The sequence below is a fragment of the Alexandromys fortis genome, unplaced genomic scaffold (genome assembly GCF_014885135.2).
Source record: "Alexandromys fortis isolate MF-2015 unplaced genomic scaffold, M_Fortis_MF-2015_v1.1 scaffold_8_9099976_23576923, whole genome shotgun sequence".
NCBI lineage: Eukaryota > Metazoa > Chordata > Mammalia > Rodentia > Cricetidae > Alexandromys > Alexandromys fortis.
Genome location: NW_026067899.1, coordinates 12920319 through 12937994, shown reverse-complemented (window position 1 = coordinate 12937994; position 17676 = coordinate 12920319). Strand labels below are relative to the sequence as shown.

General features: G+C 42.2%; 1 protein-coding gene across 1 annotated transcript in view; it reads left to right on the top strand.

The window, feature by feature from the left end:
* Positions 1 to 17676, top strand: part of Galnt5 (polypeptide N-acetylgalactosaminyltransferase 5) — a 39027-nt gene that overhangs the window by 13918 nt on the left and 7433 nt on the right. Inside the window, exons 2-7 of the mRNA XM_050123560.1 lie at positions 205 to 371; positions 1972 to 2091; positions 11931 to 12066; positions 12619 to 12738; positions 13345 to 13462; positions 14731 to 15054. Of these exons, the coding sequence (XP_049979517.1) occupies positions 205 to 371; positions 1972 to 2091; positions 11931 to 12066; positions 12619 to 12738; positions 13345 to 13462; positions 14731 to 15054 (985 nt within the window). The remainder of the gene's footprint in view (positions 1 to 204; positions 372 to 1971; positions 2092 to 11930; positions 12067 to 12618; positions 12739 to 13344; positions 13463 to 14730; positions 15055 to 17676) is intronic.

Below are 17676 nucleotides of genomic sequence, written 5' to 3'. Positions count from 1 at the left end.
GTCTACACCACCAAAGAAGAGATGGAGTCTGTCATTGTTAGTCATTTCAACAAATGCTATTGTTGAGGCATATAAAATGATCCTGGTACGCTTATAAGCCGGTGACGATAGATGCGTGTGTGTGCGCGCACACAGAGAGATTATTTAGGACCCTTTTTGATCTCAGCGGCCTGTCTCCTCAGCTGTGCTTATTCCCTGGCCCAGGTGTGCAGAGCAGCTGGTTCACAATGACCTCCCCACCACCAGCATCATCATGTGCTTTGTAGATGAGGTGTGGTCCGCTCTCCTGAGGTCCGTGCACAGCGTCCTCAATCGCTCTCCTCCACACCTCATCAAGGAGATTCTGCTGGTGGATGACTTCAGCACCAAAGGTAAAGCCTGCCTTGGATTCCCCTGACACGTTAAAGCTTGACGGAAGGACACAACAGTAGTTGGGGGTCAGAGGGCAATTGGATGAAGCTTAAGTATTTGTAAATGCCAAATTATTGTTTCATGTGGAGCCACAGAAACCAATCTAAGTGCTGATCACATATTACTAACTGAGGCTGGAGACATGGTTTAGCAAGTGAGAGCACCAGCTGTTCTTCCAAGGGATCCTGCTTCAATTCCCAGCACTGACAAGGCAGCACACAACTGTGTAAATGCAGTTTCAGGGGAGCTACTACCCTCTTCTGGCCTCAACTGGCACTGCATGCTTGCGGTACTCAGACACACAGGTAAAACACCCATACATGCCACAAACACATCTTGAAGACTATATCACTCCCTGGTCTTCTGGGGAATGTCTTACCCATTCCCATTGAGAGTCCTCTGCTTTGTAGAGGTGATTTCAGTGCTGCCATTCCCTGAGCTGGTCACTTGAGTCTAGAAGATGATGAATAAGTCTTGTTTCGTGGACTGTAATGAGCAAAGTCCACTCTGTTAATAGAATTATTCGTCTACTGTCAGCAGCCAAAGTTAAACTCTATGGAAAGCAAAGAAATGGAAGTTCCCTGGCTTCTCCTAAAGAATAAGGAAGATCCCATGTGAAGTTAGGCATGGAGAAGACACATTTTCAAAGGATCAGAAAGATAATGGTTCTAGTGCAGTCTGGAAGCAGAAGTCTCCACAGTTTTTAAGTTTTGTTTTCTTTCCCACATCGAAGAATTTTGCTCTTTACATTACCAAATTTTCTCTGTATATAGGAAGTCCCACAGGCCTAGTGATGCCACAATGGGAATTCCCAAATTTTTACCCATTTTTTTGAACTAGCAAGAACAGCAAATGGATGGTGATGTCAAAGAAACAGCTGAGCCTTGATCTGTAACGACAGTGATACATGTGCTTTCTATGGTTCTGTTGTTGCTACAATAATCGCAGTGAACTCAAGCAGCAATAAGACGCCAGAAGAGAACTGAAAATGTTAGTAAGTGGTTTTAAATAACATACAGAGAAATAGCAGCAGGCTACCAAGCAAAAGGAGACCTTTGATGAAGTCTCTTTTTGATGAGTTTTTGTGGACCCTGAATCTCTTACAGTTTCGGGGTCCTCTTTAAGAAAACTATACACACCCAGTTTGTGGTGGGGACACAGACACCTTTAATCCCAGCACTCAGAAGGCAGAGGCAGGTAAACCTCTGTGTTCAAGGCCAGCCTGGTATACAGAGTAAATTCGTGGACAACCACGGATACGCAGAGAAAACTTGTCTCGAAACAAACAAAAAAGAAATTCACATCCACAAAATTAGTGAAAAGTGAGCTGCAAATATATTCTGGAAAAATCTGATGTGGTAGCATATACCTGTAATCCTAGTATCTGGGGGCAGAGGCAGGAGAATCAAGAGTTCAAACCCAGCCTGGGCTATATAGTGAAATCCACTCTCAAAAAAAAAAAAAAAAATGACATCATAGCTTTGAATTTGACATCGCAAAGACACCGCTGGTAAACCTAGTTAATTAAAGTATTCTGTACTTGTTCTTACTCTGATACAGACTACCTAAAAGCTGATTTGGATAAATACATGTCTCAGTTTCCAAAAGTGCGGATTCTTCGCCTCAAAGAGAGACACGGCTTGATCAGAGCGAGGCTGGCAGGGGCACAGAATGCAACAGGTAAGGAACTGCTCCACTTTCGCTTTCCTCATAGGTCTGCTTTAATTTAGGACATTTTCAAAACATGCAGAGTTTGAAAGAATAGAACAACAGGAGTACCCACCTGTTCACCTCTTATGGCTACTGATTTTTAATTCTTGAAAAATGCATGCTTTGTCTCCCCCCAACACACACACACACACAGTCATAGATACATTAGCCATATTTTCTGGGCCTTTGAAAAGAGATTCACAGACACTGTGACACCATGACACTATACACCTGAGTTTGCACTGGGCATTACAGGGGGAAAATAAAGCACACTTTCACGTTGAAAAACAGCAAATACCTATAAATATCCTTTCAACTTTTCTCATTATTCCTAGTATTTTCCATTTCAAAGTCTTTTTTAAGTTTTATGCGCTTTGGTTAGTTTGTTCTTTTAGTCTCCCAGTCTGCTCAGCCCCTCACACACCGCAACAACATAGTGTGTTATTTTCAAATCTCAGGCAATATAATTGTACAGTTGTTTAAGTGCCTGTACTTACTTACCAGGTCAAGATCACCTGACATGGCTGGTTGGAGGGGCCACAGCACAACCGAGGCTATGACAATATTATTGGGTGCAATCAGAATGTTTATGCCTCTATCCGAAACAGAATATAATGGCAATTGCCAGGATCGATACAGTTCTAGCTGCCAGGATACAGTGACATTTGCAAGTCATACAGGGGACACAAAATTAATGTCTAAGACCAACTGTCCTGTCAAGCCTGCATGCTTGCTTGACCACTCAGGAACTGGAAGGCACATTGTATGCCCCAGGAGCCTGACTCTAACCTGAAAAACCTATGACACATGCCTCTCAAAGCATCTAGGCCAGGCCAACTCCGTGACTCCCTGTGCAACTGACCATATTCTGGAATTTCAGTCTTCGTGTTATCCTTCATGTAGGATAAATGATTTGAGTGTGATTAATATGTGCAGTTTGACTATCGGTCACAGCAGTTGCCCACTTTTTGATTCTTCCTATACTGTCAGGCTGTCTTACTCATGGTTACACTAAGATATTGACAGCTAGATCTTTGCCTTCTGTGGTTAGAAGTAAGTTGTGGCTTAATCCTCTGCTTCCAAAGATTAACCTAAGGCTCACACATTTTACACAGTGATTGAACATAAACTGCTGGCCTTCTCTAGAATCAGTTATTGGAAGGAGAGCTTACAAAACAGCTTTTCCATAACTCTTTCTTTCTTACGGTGCTATCCATGTGTAATAGAGATCCTCTGAGACCTTGTCTCTGTCATTCTCCCTTTTCTTTTGCTATTCCCTCTCTTCTTCTACCCTCTTTCTAACCTTCTCCCCATCAAATTCCCCTGAGACTGTTTCTGAGGAAATTCCATGGGAATATTTGACCATCATTCTTCTTAAGTGCTCACATTGTCCAGAATTTGACCACTCTGACCAAATTTAAAACAGAGATTTTGTAGCCGAATCCCTAAGTAGTTGAAGACTTCAGCATAGTTTAATTCTCTGGTCCTCTCACCTCTCCTTTCTAAAGCCGCCTCTCTTTTCCCCACAGTTATTTCTGTGGTTCCAAAGAGTAGCACACCAACTTCCTTTTCTCTTTGTAGTGCTCTAGAGTGACTGGTAGGTGAATCCTTCCTGGCAGTGAGTATTCTAGAAATGCTAAAACATTCAGCATCAATTTTACATCTCTCTATGGAAGGTTCTGTGCTCCACAGTAGAAGCAGATTCTGTGAATCAGATGGTACTTTATAACCTCCATACCAACTGACTTCATCCCTACAGTGCCTCTGTGAAACAGGTACAGTCATTGGATAATTGTTCTCATTGTCTCGTGCAGATCAGGGTAACGTACATCTGAACCCAGAACACTGAGCCCAAAGTCAACATTCTCAACAACTACAACTCTTTGTTGCTTGTTGGCACCACCCTGCCTCTAGAAGCCTTGGCATTGCCAGTCTCCAGCTTGGAGTAAATAGATTCGCACTGCTATCTTATTTTCTTGTACCTCAACCGCCCAAATGCTCTCATCATCCCACTGGCTTGCTAAAATAAAACTTGATATCTTTGTGAATTAGTCAGCATTTTTTAGAAAAACAGAGCTGATAGAGTGAATGTAGAGGAAAGCGAGATTTATTAGATTGCCTTACACAATGCAGTCTTGGTAGTCCAACCATGGCTGACACACACAGGAGAGGCTGAGAACAGTTGATGTTCAGTCTACAAGACTGAGCACATTTAGGTGGCCTCACTCTGTCACTGAAGGTCTAGAGAATTACCGAGGAATAGCATTATATTACTGACTTTTCCTGGGGAGGTGAAACAAGGAATCTACTCACCTAAGATAGAGGACCCATGAAAGATGCCACCAAAATCCAATTTAGTGAATGAATGAGTTGTATTGGTTTCCTTACAGGGCTGGGGGTGAGCGGTCACTTACAGAAGCAGAATGACTCAAAGAGAGCTGCACCACACTTACCCCAGTGTGAGTGACCGCTCACAAAAGCTAGGAACTTGGAATACACCACACACCCTTCAAGCAGCTCAACTGGATGCAGAGTGTCCTTCCGGGGTGGTTCAATTGGTCTGAGCCTCTTCCAGGCAGCTCAGCTGGTCTTTGTCTCTCGATAGTTCTGTCCTCTCCATCTTCCAGGCAGCTGGACTTGTCTAAAAGTCTCTACTGGGCAGTCTTCACTATTTGAATACCCTCAGTAATGGAGGGGCCTAGTGAATCTGATCAGTTTCAGGAACATCCTGAAGCTATTGGAGCTGTCTACTTCCTGTCTATTTCAGCTCCCCTTAGAACATCCTGTTATTTCACCTCCTTGTGTAATCCTCTCCTAAGACATTTTCCTTCAAGCTGGACATGCTTTAATCTCAGAAGAAGTTGTTACACAAGACTGGCCTATAGCCCACAGTAGAAATCTAAATCAGCTGGGTTCTGACATTAGCAAAGAAATGTCCCAGCTGCAGCAGATTATAAACGTGCTATCAAGAGCAGAGTGATCAGGCAAAACACAAAACTCTCTTCTATCACTTTTATCTGGGCTGCCACTGGAAGCTATTGTCCACATTAGGGTCATAGTCCCACTTCAATTAACTTGTTGAAGAAATTGCCTTGCAAGGTGCCTGGAACCCTTTTGGGTGATTTCTGTTCCAGCCAACATCCAAGATCAACCATGACAGTTCGTAATAGAAATTTTAAGGGAGCAGTAACTGTATCACAACAAAATTGGCAGTATGGTGGTAGCAAATTTTTTAAATTTGTATTTATTCTCATTTATGACTATATTACAAATTAATATATTAATATTATATATTAAGGATTAAACCCAGGGCCTGAGCATGCTAAGTGCCTGTGTTACCAGTGAGTTGTGTGCCCAGCAGTGACTTTACATTTTTGCCATACATTTATTGGACAAAATAATGTTTCTTTACAAAATTTTTATACATCTATGTCATTTCCATTGATTGTGCGTGTCCCCAATCATTCTCAGCTGGCCAACTGTGTTTTCCAAGACTAATTTTCTTAGTAAAGTAAATCTACGAATAATGCAACAATATAATAGTTAAGAAATAATTTAGGAAAGGAAGCTTTCAGCTGGTATGTGGCTGAAGACTGTTCACGTGTGCAAGCGTTCAAGTGCAGATATGAGCTTGGCAATTTCAAAGCAGAGAAGGAGTTCATAGGTGCTCAGGAGAACTGACCAGAGAAGAATAGTGGTAATAAGTTCATTTGGAGGAAAAGACAAAAATAAGACTTCCTGACAGTTCTGTGTGCCGAGTAAGAAATGTTAGAAAATCAGTGAAGGTCAGTGAATAGAGAGCTAAATGGTCTCCATATAGAAAACAGATATCAGAAAGTCGAGAGAGGAGAAGTAGGGAATTCAGTTAGGGGGCTATTACAGTTGTCCTAGAACAGAAAAGAACAAGGCCAGTTGGAGGAACAATCAAATTCATAATTTTATAATTTATACTGTGCATTGAGTCTACAGGACACACTGTCAGATACGACAGAATGAGATAGGGAATCAGAGAAATAATAATAAAAAAAAAAAACCTTAAACCCTGGAACTGGAATCAGGTGGATGTTGGAGCCTTGACTGAAGGGACTGCTGTGAGTTCTTACGCAGCTCATGTTTTAAAATGAAAAGTAGATGTCCATGTGGAGAAAGCTAATGAATACATCATGAAAACCATGCTTCTGATCAATGAGATTTCTCCCAGCCTGCACATGCTGGGAGAATCATGCTGGCAATGATCTCACAAATAGCCCAGCTATTAGACAGCGGTGTGGGAGGTCAAGCTTTCTTCAGGTGAACTTAGTTAAAACAACAGCAAGTGGCTGCAGTTCTTCCCATAAAATAATGTTTAACAAATTCAAATGTAAAAATTTAAAACTGTGTCTTACATTCATCAGTACCCCTGAAAACACTGACTCAGTGTTGATATAGTAATTGTCAAACTCTTTCGACAATGACTTCTGTTAAGAAATAAAGATTAGGTGAGCCAGTGACCTCCAAGGGAGCAGATCTGAGCCAGTGACCTCTGCAGTACCAGGCCTGAGCCAGTAATCACACCAGGATGAGGCCCGCGCCAACAGCCTCTACCAGAGGAAGTCTGAGCCAGTGACCTCTGCGGGACCAGAACCAGGCCAGCGAACTCCACTGGAGCAGGCCTGAGAGAGCAACCTCTGTGGGACCAGAGCCAAGCCAGTGACCTCCATGGGAGCAGGCCTAAACGACATCCAAGATTGCAGAGCAAGCTCTGGGAACACGAAGCGACCTCTGGGGTAACTGAAACTGTGGCCTCAACTCCACGATGAGGAGCAACTATCTGAACCTTGAATCCACTGGCACCTGGAAGATTGATCACCAGAGAAAAGGCCCCAGCTACACCAATTAGGAAAAGCTAGATAGACAAAGTAAGAACACACTCAACACCACAAAGGACAACACACTACCAAAAACTAGTGACATTACAACAGCAAAATTTGAACACTGCAGTACAGATGAAGCAGAAAAAAATAACTTAAAAATAACTTTAGAAGAATGTTTGATGTCCTTAAAGAGGAAATTAAAAATTCTCTCAAAGAAAAGGAGGAAAAAGCAAACAAAAAAATGGAAGAAATCAGCAAATTCCTTAAGAAAAAAAAAACAAGAAAAGACAAACAAGTGAAAGAAATGACTCAAGCCGTGAAAACTGAAATAGAGACACTAAAGAAAACACAAACTAAGGGAATTCTGGAAATGGAAAACATGGGGAAATGACCAAATACAAGAATAAACATCAGAATACAAGAGATGGAAGAGAGAATCTCAAGCATTAAAGATATGATAGAGGAAACAAACTCATCAGTCAAAGACATCATTATATCTAACAAAAGCTTAACACAAAATGTCCTGGAAATATGGGACAACATGAAAAGACCAAACTGTTGAGATAGGAGCAGCAGGGCTGCGTTCCCGGCACCCAGCCACCCGCATGGCTAGGTTATGCCCCGAAATAATTAGACGGAAACTGTATTTTTTTAAAACACTGCCTGGCCTGTTATCTGTAGCCTCTTATTGGCTAGCTCTTACATATTGTTCTAACCCATTTCTAATATTCTGTGTAGCCCACGAGGTGGCTTACCAGGGAGGATCTTAACCTGCATCTGTCTGGAGTGGGAGAACCATGGCGACTCGACGACTCAGCTTCTTTCTCCCAGCATTCTCTCTGTTTACTCCACCCACCTAAGGGTTGGCCTATCAAGGGGCCTAGGCAGTTTCTTTATTAATAAGAAATCACTTCCACATCACCAAACCTCAGAATAATAGGGGTAGGTAGAAGAAGGAGGAGCTCAACTCAAAAGCACAGAAAATATATTCAACAAAATCATAGAAGAAAACTTTCCCAACCTAAAGAAAGATATGCATATGAAGATACAAGAAGCTTACAGAACACCAGACAGACTGTACAAAAAAGTCCTCTTGTCACAAAATAATCAAAACACTAAATATAGTGGATAAAGAAGAATATTAAGCACTGCAAAGGAGAAAGATCAAGTAACATATAAAGACAGACCTATCAAAATTACACCTGGCTTCTCAATGGAAACATTAAAAGCCAGAAAGTCCTTGTCAAGCATTAGGCAGACATTAAAAGACCATGGATGCCTGCCCAGACTACTATACCCAGCAAAACTTTTAATTACCATAGATGGAGAAAGCAAAATTCAAGGACAGAACCAGATTTAACAAACAATTACTAGCCACAAACCCAGCCCTACATAAAGTTCTAGAAGGAAAACTCCAACTGAGGAAGTTAGCTACATCCACAAACACACAGACAATAGATGATCTCACAGCAGCAAATCACAAAGAAGAGAAAAAAAAACAGACAATAACATCACTAACAGCAAAAGCTAAAATAACAGGAACTAGCAATCTCTGGTCATTAATATTCCTTAATATAAATGGACTCAACTCACTTATAAAAAGACAGAGGCTAACACACTGGATATGAGAACAGAATCCATCTTTTTGCTGAGTACACACCTCAACCTCAAAGACAGACATCACCTCAGATTAAAGGACTGGAGAAAAGATTTCCAATTAAATGTACCTAAGAAACAAGCTGGCATAGCTGTTCTAATATCTAACAAAATAGACTTCAAAGTAAAATCAATCAAAAGAGACAAAGAAGGACATTTCATATTCGTCACAGGAAATATCCATCAAGAAGAAATCTCAATACTGAACATCTATGCCCCCAATACAAGGTAACCCTCATATGCAAAAGAAACACTACTAAAGCTTAAATGACACATTAAACCCCACACACTAATTGTGGGAGACATCAACACCCCACTCTCACCACTGGACAGGACTGCCAAACGGAAAATTAACAGAGAAATAAGTGAACTAACTTATGTTATGGCTCAAATGGACTTAACAGACATCTATAGAACATTCCATCCAAACATCTCCATCTGGGAAACCCTCCTAGGTGCATCTTAATTGCTCACTACTGACTAGAAGAAATTCTGCTCAAGGAACCTAAAACAGACACATTTGTCTTCTCTAATTTTTGAAGAACTGCCTGCATTTAAATCATAATACAAATATAAAATCGCAGATCCATTTTAACACTTAGAATAGTTGTATATGCATATACATGTATTTAGCCAGGCCTCCTTATGCATAGGCGCTGCATACATGGATTCAACCAACTTTGGATTAAAAAAATATGGAAAAATTCATTTGTACTAGACATACACAGGCTGTTTTTTCTTGTCATTATTCCCCCGGCAGTTCAGTCTCACAACTATTTACGTAAGATGAGTTATCATATGTAATCCAGGAATGGTTTAAAGTAAAGAAATACTGCATTGTCATATATAAATAAGCCACATCAGCACCTGAGAATGGTATCAGCAGGAAGCCTGGAACCAGCACCTTGTGGATACTAAGAGATGAGTGTAATGATTTAACAGTGGGAGGCACCTTGGGGGACTGAAGCCAAGGGGCACCACAAAGTCACACTGCACACTGCACAGCAGAGCTCTCGTGAGAAGTTTATTGGGGTGGGGATGGGGGTGCAGAGGCAGTCTTTGAGCAAGGGTGAAAGGAACGGGAAAGAGTGGGGAGAGAATGCACTTGCATTTTCTGAGGTTGGCCATTTTCATTTTATTTTATCAGTTCATTTTATTGCTTTTATTGTTAATAAAATCCATCTTCAAGCAATCCGGCATGCTAATACTCACCCAGAAAACAGAGAATTTGTCAGGTTATGACCAAGATTGGATTAAGTTGCGCTGAGTTTGAGTTTGAGCAATTCACAAAAATAGAAGGCCATTTGTCAAAAGATTGAGTATTAGGTAGATCTTAGGAGTGTACCATAGGTCAAAAGACGCACATTGTTTGTGTTTAACGTCCGTCTGCTCCCCATTCCCTCGTGCCTCTCAGCCTCTCTGCACAAACGCGGCAGCACACTTCCACAGATGATCCCGCCACAATTAGAAACACCACCGGGAGCCAGCTACGCAGGGAGCTCTTTGTTTGCTTATCTAAGAAATCCTGAGATTTTATTTTAAAACAAATGTTTGAAAGTGGAGCGATGGCAGCCGTGCGTAGGAGAGTCTCCCCTTCCCCAAAATACAACAATGTAAAATTCCAAAATATGTTTTCAGCAGGTGCTTCTTCCATCAGGTCTTGGCAATAAATGAATGAGAATATTAATGAGGTAAGATTTGAGCCAGGTGGGGGAGTGAATGCAGACTCGGATCCCCATCATGAACTATGTAAGGAGTTGCTTCATAATATTACATGGCACCCTAGGTGAATTACCTTGGGAAGTTTGTTACTCTGGTTATTGTTTGTTCCTCCAGACTTTATCTCTTAAGTTGAAATGAGAATAGATCTACACTTAGGTTTGTAGCAAGGAACCGATAAGACACCCAGGTAGAACACAGGCACTGAGCTTAATGCTACCTGTGCAGTCATACATTGGAATGGTCAGTGAAAACAATAGCCAGAATAAAGGGAACCTCATCTGAAGAATTATGTTTGTCAGACTGGCATGTGTTTACAGCATTTTTGATGAAAGATTAATGTGCATCTTAGTCAGGGCTTCTATTGCAGCAATGAAACACCATCACACAAAAGCAAGTTAGGGAGGAGAGGGTTTATTTGGCTTATACCCCAGATCATAGTCCATCATTGGAGGAAGTCAGAACAGTTGAAGCAGGGCTAGAACTTGGGGGGTAGGATGTGATGCAAAGGCCATGGAGGGAAGTCACTTACTGCTCAACTTCCTATAGCTTCATCATCCTGCTTGCTTACAGAACCTAGGACCACCAGTCCAGAGATGGCACCCCCACATTTTGAAGGCCATTCCCCATCAATAACTAATAAAGAAAATTCCCGACAGTCAGATCTTACGGAGACAGTTTTTAAAATTAAGTTTCCCTCCTTTCAAATAACTATATATAGTTATGTATCAAGTTGACAGAAGACTAGCTAGCGGAGTGTGGATGGTGCCCCCCTGGGCATCGGTCCTGGGTTTTGTAGGGAAGCAAGCTGAGCATGTCAGTAAGTGGTGTTCTATGGTGTCTGCTTCAAGTTTCTGCCATTGGGTTCAAGCCTTGGCTTCCATTAATGGTGGACCATTGCAGCATGACTAATAAAAACCCAGAGGCAGATATTGGGGTTCAACCTGAAGGTCAGCAAAGAAAAACAGCCAACCACTAGCTCTTACTTCTATCTCAGTCCAAAATGGCAATCCTGCCTCCGGGAATCCTCAGAATGAGACTGTGTCTGAGAGCTGTCTCCTCTCCTCCCCTCTTACATTCCTTTCTAAGACTGGGATTAAAGGTGTGTACCACTACCGCCCAGTTTCTATGACAAACTAGTGTGTGTCAGCACTGTGTGGCCAGGGTGGCTGATTTATTCTCTGATCTTCAGGCAAGCTTCATGTTTTAAAATATAAACAAAATATTACTACAGACCATGGTTGGATCATTTAAGCCAAATCAACTCTTTCCTCCTGAAGATGCTTCAGTCACGGTTTAAGCACAGCAGCAAAAATAGCAGGCAAATGGCAGTAGCGTATCGGTTGTTTCTAGATGTGAGTGGTGATTGCGTCACAGAATCTCTATTCCTAAAGTTTCCCCATATATTCCAAACTGAAACTCTAGGAACCAGGAAATCAGTGAGAATAGAAGACACCCGTGTTCACGGTCACGCTTCTCAAACAATCCCTGACGCTTTTGAGCACAAAGCACAGAGACTGGCTGTATCCTACCATATTTTCCAATGTTTTGTGTTTTTTTCTTCCTTTCTTCCCTCTACAGGGGATGTGCTGACATTCCTAGACTCTCATGTGGAATGCAATGTGGGCTGGCTGGAACCGCTTCTTGAAAGAGTTTACTTAAATAGGAAAAAAGTGGCCTGCCCAGTAATTGAAGTCATCAATGACAAGGACATGAGGTAACGCTGCCACATTCTGACACTGGGAAGCAGCAGAGACTACTAGTCCTCATCCGTGCTGTGATCAAACTTAAGAAGCATGGCTACTTACCAAACGGGGGAGAAACGCATGAGTGATATCTTGGGATCAGCACTTACCAGCTCAGTACTCTTTTTGGCTAGCACACCAACTTTCACCTATTAAGAAATCCAACTTCTCATTATCAACTTCATCCCATTTGATTGTCCAAAGTACTTCTTTTTCTCAGGTTTCTAATCGGACCCTTTATGGGAACTTTATCTAAATGTTTTCATTTCTTCATCTAAAATGGCCATTATCGACCAAAAGATGAGCGTAAATTGAAAGCAAGCAATCAAACGAGCTAACCAGCAGTGCAAAAGCACATCCATCGGCTCCCCTGAGTGGATATTAGGAGGTGAGGGTGCAGAATCACGTGTGTGAGCATCTGTCCCATACCCGGACCAGTCATGAGGCTATGTTCATGAACTCTAGAGAGATACAGCTAACCTTAGCATTCACAACTTCATTTGTTTTTGTTTGTCTTGCATTAGTTACATGACAGTGGACAACTTCCAAAGAGGAGTCTTCACGTGGCCCATGAACTTTGGCTGGAGAACAATTCCTCCAGATGTTGTTGCAAAAAGCGGGATTAAAGAAACTGACGTGATAAGGTAAGTGTGTGAAGACTGAAGACTAGGCAGCACTCCAAGGTCTTTTTAGAAAGACATAAAATAGGTTACAAAATTTATACTCTATCATTCTGAAAAACAGTAGGAATTGTAGGTATCAACTAGACAGGATGGTACATACCCCTAATCTCAGTACTTAGGAGGCAGAAGCAGGAAGATAGCACATTCAAGGGTAGCTTCAGCTACAGTAATACCCATGTCTCAAAAATAATTATACTTCTATTCGAGACCTTATCAAAGCAAACAAAGTTTCCTGAGAAGTTAGGTCATTACTTCTTACCCCCAAATTCAATTTGAAATGCCCCTGATTTAGCCCTGCCACAGGAATCCACAATAACCCTGGGATTTGTGTCAGAACCTAATTGACAGGTAAGAATCCTAGCCCTGCCCACGTCTTCTCAGACTCTCATCAAGTTCAGCCCCTGTGAAGCAGAAACTTTTCACTAAAGCCAAGCTGCAGGCTCCATTCCAAGACCTCCCCGAACCTATCCAAAAACAACTCCAGACTCCCACGCAGACACAGAGGAACCACTCTAGAAGTCAAGTTGTCCTGGGACCAAAGTGTAACATCATCTTTCCTTTTTGTAGGTGCCCAGTCATGGCTGGCGGATTATTTTCTATTGATAAAAGTTACTTTTATGAACTTGGAACTTATGACCCTGGTCTTGATGTTTGGGGAGGAGAAAATATGGAGCTGTCATTCAAGGTATTCGCTACTCTTTCTTTTTTTCTTTCCTCTCTCCCTCCCTCCTCTCTTTCTTTCTTTCTAGTTAAAACTTCATCATTCTTGGGCCGGGGAGAGGCTGAGCTGCTAAAGAGATTGGCACATAAGCATGAGGCCCTGAGTTCAGATCTCTTGTAGAAAGCCAAGTGCAGAGACTCGTATCTGTGATTCCAGCTACTCTTGTCCAATCACTGAGTTTTATATCAGTGAGAGAAACTGTCTCAAAAATGAAGGCGGAGAGTACTTGAGGAAGACACTGTTGACCTGTGACCTCCACATACATGTAAACACCCATACACAAGCACCACAACATATGGACACAAACACACATGTGTTTATGATTCCCAAGTGGCTTTACTTTACCAACACAGTCACATATGTGACTAACTGGGAAGAAACTTCACCATGGCACAGGTTCTATAGATTGTCTCATTTCCCAGACTTAATGTGGAAGAATCAACCACTGTTGTAAAACCATTGGAATTAATATTTCACAACAGTGTTTCTATGTCTAATTATGGGGGTGTTACTCTTCTTTTTCTGAACAAAACGTATGAAATTCACACTTAAAGCAAATTACTTTGGGATTCATCTGCAACGTACAATGACTCTCTTGGAATCATTCCCTAATACATTGGAGGCAGTGGAAATATCTGTAGTGGGGGTGACCTTGAGAATACAAATGACAAAAAAGCCCTGCAGGCCACCAGCAAGCCAAGTGTGTGTCATGGTGTGGCATCTTTGGAGACTGTATATTAACGACTTAGTCATCGCTGCATCATGCTGAGACAGGCTTAAAAAAATAGAACACTAACACCAGCTTCCCTATGCGACTGGGAGGTCTGTGTTCAGATGGGTATAAGTTTGGAGGTCCTGGCCAAGAATAGTTTTGAATTATGTACCACAGACCTACAGATCTCCCAAAGAAGTAGGTGAATAAATGGACATCTGTAGCCTCTTCCTGATTGAACCCAAACAGGAACATTAGTGATATATTTTATAGGTTGGCGTTCTATAAAGAATTCTTTGGAAAGGAGATAAAGAGAAATTTTACATAGATGAATCTAAAGGGGAAGTGAACATGGTCCACCATGCATAAGACTAAATAAAGCTACTGAGTCTTCTTTCCCATCGTGAGAGTGTCTCTGAGTTGGAAGGACTATTTCCAGGCAGTAGCATGGCGTGGTTCCTTGCCTAGGATTTGTGAGCCACCATTTGATAATTGGTGCTTTTCACTGACTCATCCCCAGGTCTGGATGTGTGGTGGTGAAATCGAGATTGTTCCCTGTTCCAGAGTGGGCCACATCTTCCGAAATGACAATCCGTACTCCTTCCCCAAAGACCGCATGAAGACAGTGGAGCGGAACCTGGTGCGGGTGGCTGAAGTCTGGCTCGATGAGTACAAGGACCTCTTCTACGGCCACGGGGATCACCTCATAGACCAAGGGTTGGATGTGGGCAACCTGACCCAGCAAAAGGAGTTGCGGAAGAAGCTCAAGTGCAAAGGTTTCAAGTGGTACTTGGACAACGTCTTCCCTGATTTGAAGGCTCCCGTTGTGAGAGCTAGTGGTGTGGTAAGTTAATGTGGTCACTTAAAGTCTTCCTTGGCAAAAGCAACACAGAAACCCCCTCAAATATGCTTAGGGAAGAATGACACAATATAGTTTAAGCAACAGACATGAATGCCACCGAAACAAAGCGCTGAGAGTCGTTAGAGGTGAATCTGACGAAGTCTATCATGTGGGCGCGTTGACTGATAATGAAAGATGACTTCGGGATATAGACTTTGTCTCTTCCTTTGGAAACTGTCATTGAGTGGAGGACAGGGATAATACGTAAGTGAAGTATGAATATAGAATACAAAGGCTCTTTTAAAGGACCAGGCCAGGAGAAGTCAGTGTGTCTGCTTTTTTCAGAACAGCCATCCCTAGCTCTTCCGAGAATCAGATCTATAGACTAGCCCCTCTCCCAGGCTGTCAAATCCACAGATAGCAAAGATGTAATAAAAATAATGCTGTTGTCCTCACCAGGGAAATCCAGGGGATCAAAAACAGGAGGTAGTCTGAATATTTGTGCTGATTTTATAAGATTTAACCAGTAAATGAATATACATGACCTGGATTGTTTATAGCAAAATGTTGTGAATAGTTCACAAGAGAATAGAAGGATATGGGGTTGGTCAAAGTAGCTCTAGCTACTTTAGGTAATTAAATAATAAGAACAGCTTGGCCTTAGACACATCAGACCTACCACTTAGATGTTTAAATTCCATCCTCCTAACTAAGGTGGCTAGAGAAGTTCCTAAAGTTCGCTCTAGACTCTCAGCAGCAGCATTACTGAATGTGCACCACCAGAGGGCGCAATGGAACTATCTTTTGATTCCCTGTAACTTGTCACTATCTTTGAAAAGCTCTAAAAAAAAAAAAAAAAAACCCTTCCGACAAGAGTGTTATAACCTTTTTAAATTTCTGAGACTTTTTTCCAATTAATATCAGATATAACTCAGTAGATGATGACAGCCAGAAAAGGTTGTCAGAAAATAAAATCTATCTTTTTGTTTCTCGCTTCACATTTTCTCATCATTCAGCCTGCAAACCTAGATACTGCACACCAGTGAAAGTTTTTTTTTATTGAGAGTAGTTTTTCGTAGTCAATAGTATCTGAAATCAATAATAGCCTCAGCAAGCTTTGTTTTTCCCTTGAAGTACATCGTTAGCAAACAACCTACACCTAAGATGTAACAATTATGTAATCCAGTGTGGGAGATCTCTACCTTTCACATTGGGAAAATCAAATAATTCAATCCAGAAAATATAAAATCTACACAATACGTTCTTTTTATTATTGTTTCATTGAAATGGTTTGCGTTAAAGACCCACGGGGAGAAATTCTTGCTTATACTCCAGTGCCTTCCAAGGCCTTCCTGCAGGAAGGAACTGTTTGAAAGAAAACAAAATAATATAAATAAATAAAATGAATAAACAAAATAAAACAACGAAACCATCTAAACTAAGCCTTCCCAAACACTGTCTGGGTGGTGTTGGTTCTGCCATCAGGAGTTTGCAGCCAAGCTGACCTGGGAAAGGAGCATGTGTGTGTCCTGAGCACCTGCTGTGTGCTCTCACCTGGAAGGCTCTGAGGTCTAGGAGAAAGCACCTGGCTCCTCTGTGTTGGAGCCAATTTTCCGAACCTGTTTTAGGATAGGATAATTTCTGAATGAGCCGTGAGAACATGGGACTCATTTCTCTGATAAAATCCAAAGAGTACCGAGCAGTGGTGGCGCACGCCTTTAATCCCAGCACTTGGGAATAAAGAGGCAGGCAGATCTCTGTGAGTTCAAGGCCAGCCTGGTCTACAAGAGCCCTGTCTTGGGGAAAAAAAAAAATTCCAAAGAGTAATGAGGATTTCCATTTCCTTCTTTGCCTCCAGGATCCCCCCCCCCCCCCCCCCCCCCCCCCCCCCCCCCGCACGTCTCCTCCACCTGCTTCCTGAGCTTAGTGGGCCACTGCACATTTTCTGCATGCTACTGTTGCTCAGACCTACTGCTGGTGGAAGTGCCCGGACTTGCCATTTGAACCTGTGAATGGAGCATGCTGGGGATCTTTTTTTTTATTTATTTATTTTTATTATTTATTTATTCCCCACCACTGCCTCCCATTTCCCTCCCCCTCCCCTAATCAAGTCCCCCTCCCTCATCAGCCCAAAGAGCAATCAGGGTTCCCTGCCTGTGGGAAGTCCAAGGACCACCCACCTCCATCCAGGTCTAGTAAGGTGAGCATCCAAACTGCCTAGTGGAGATCTGCCCTCTAGAACTGCTCTGCATCCCCCCGTGTCAGACTCCTTAGAAATGACGGAACAGTAAAACTGCTGACGTCTGGTTATATTCCTTGAAGGGCAGCGAGGGTTCCCAGCTCAAACAGGTGGGGCACATTTTTATTTCAAACCCAAATGAAGGTTAGTTTGTCGCTTTAGATTCTCAGAGAGAATCTAGCATCTCTGTTTTCTACCTGTTCTAGCAGATGAACCCTTTTTCCTAGTGCCCACTGGCCAAAGGACAGCTTAGGTGTTGTCCTTCTGCGGAAGAGCTCTGCCCCAGTTCCTTGACTGGCAAATGCCCGCATCTCACACACCCTGTATGTATCTGTTAGGATATTTCTTCCTACTTAGAGATTGCAGTAACCCCTCTCACTGTTTCT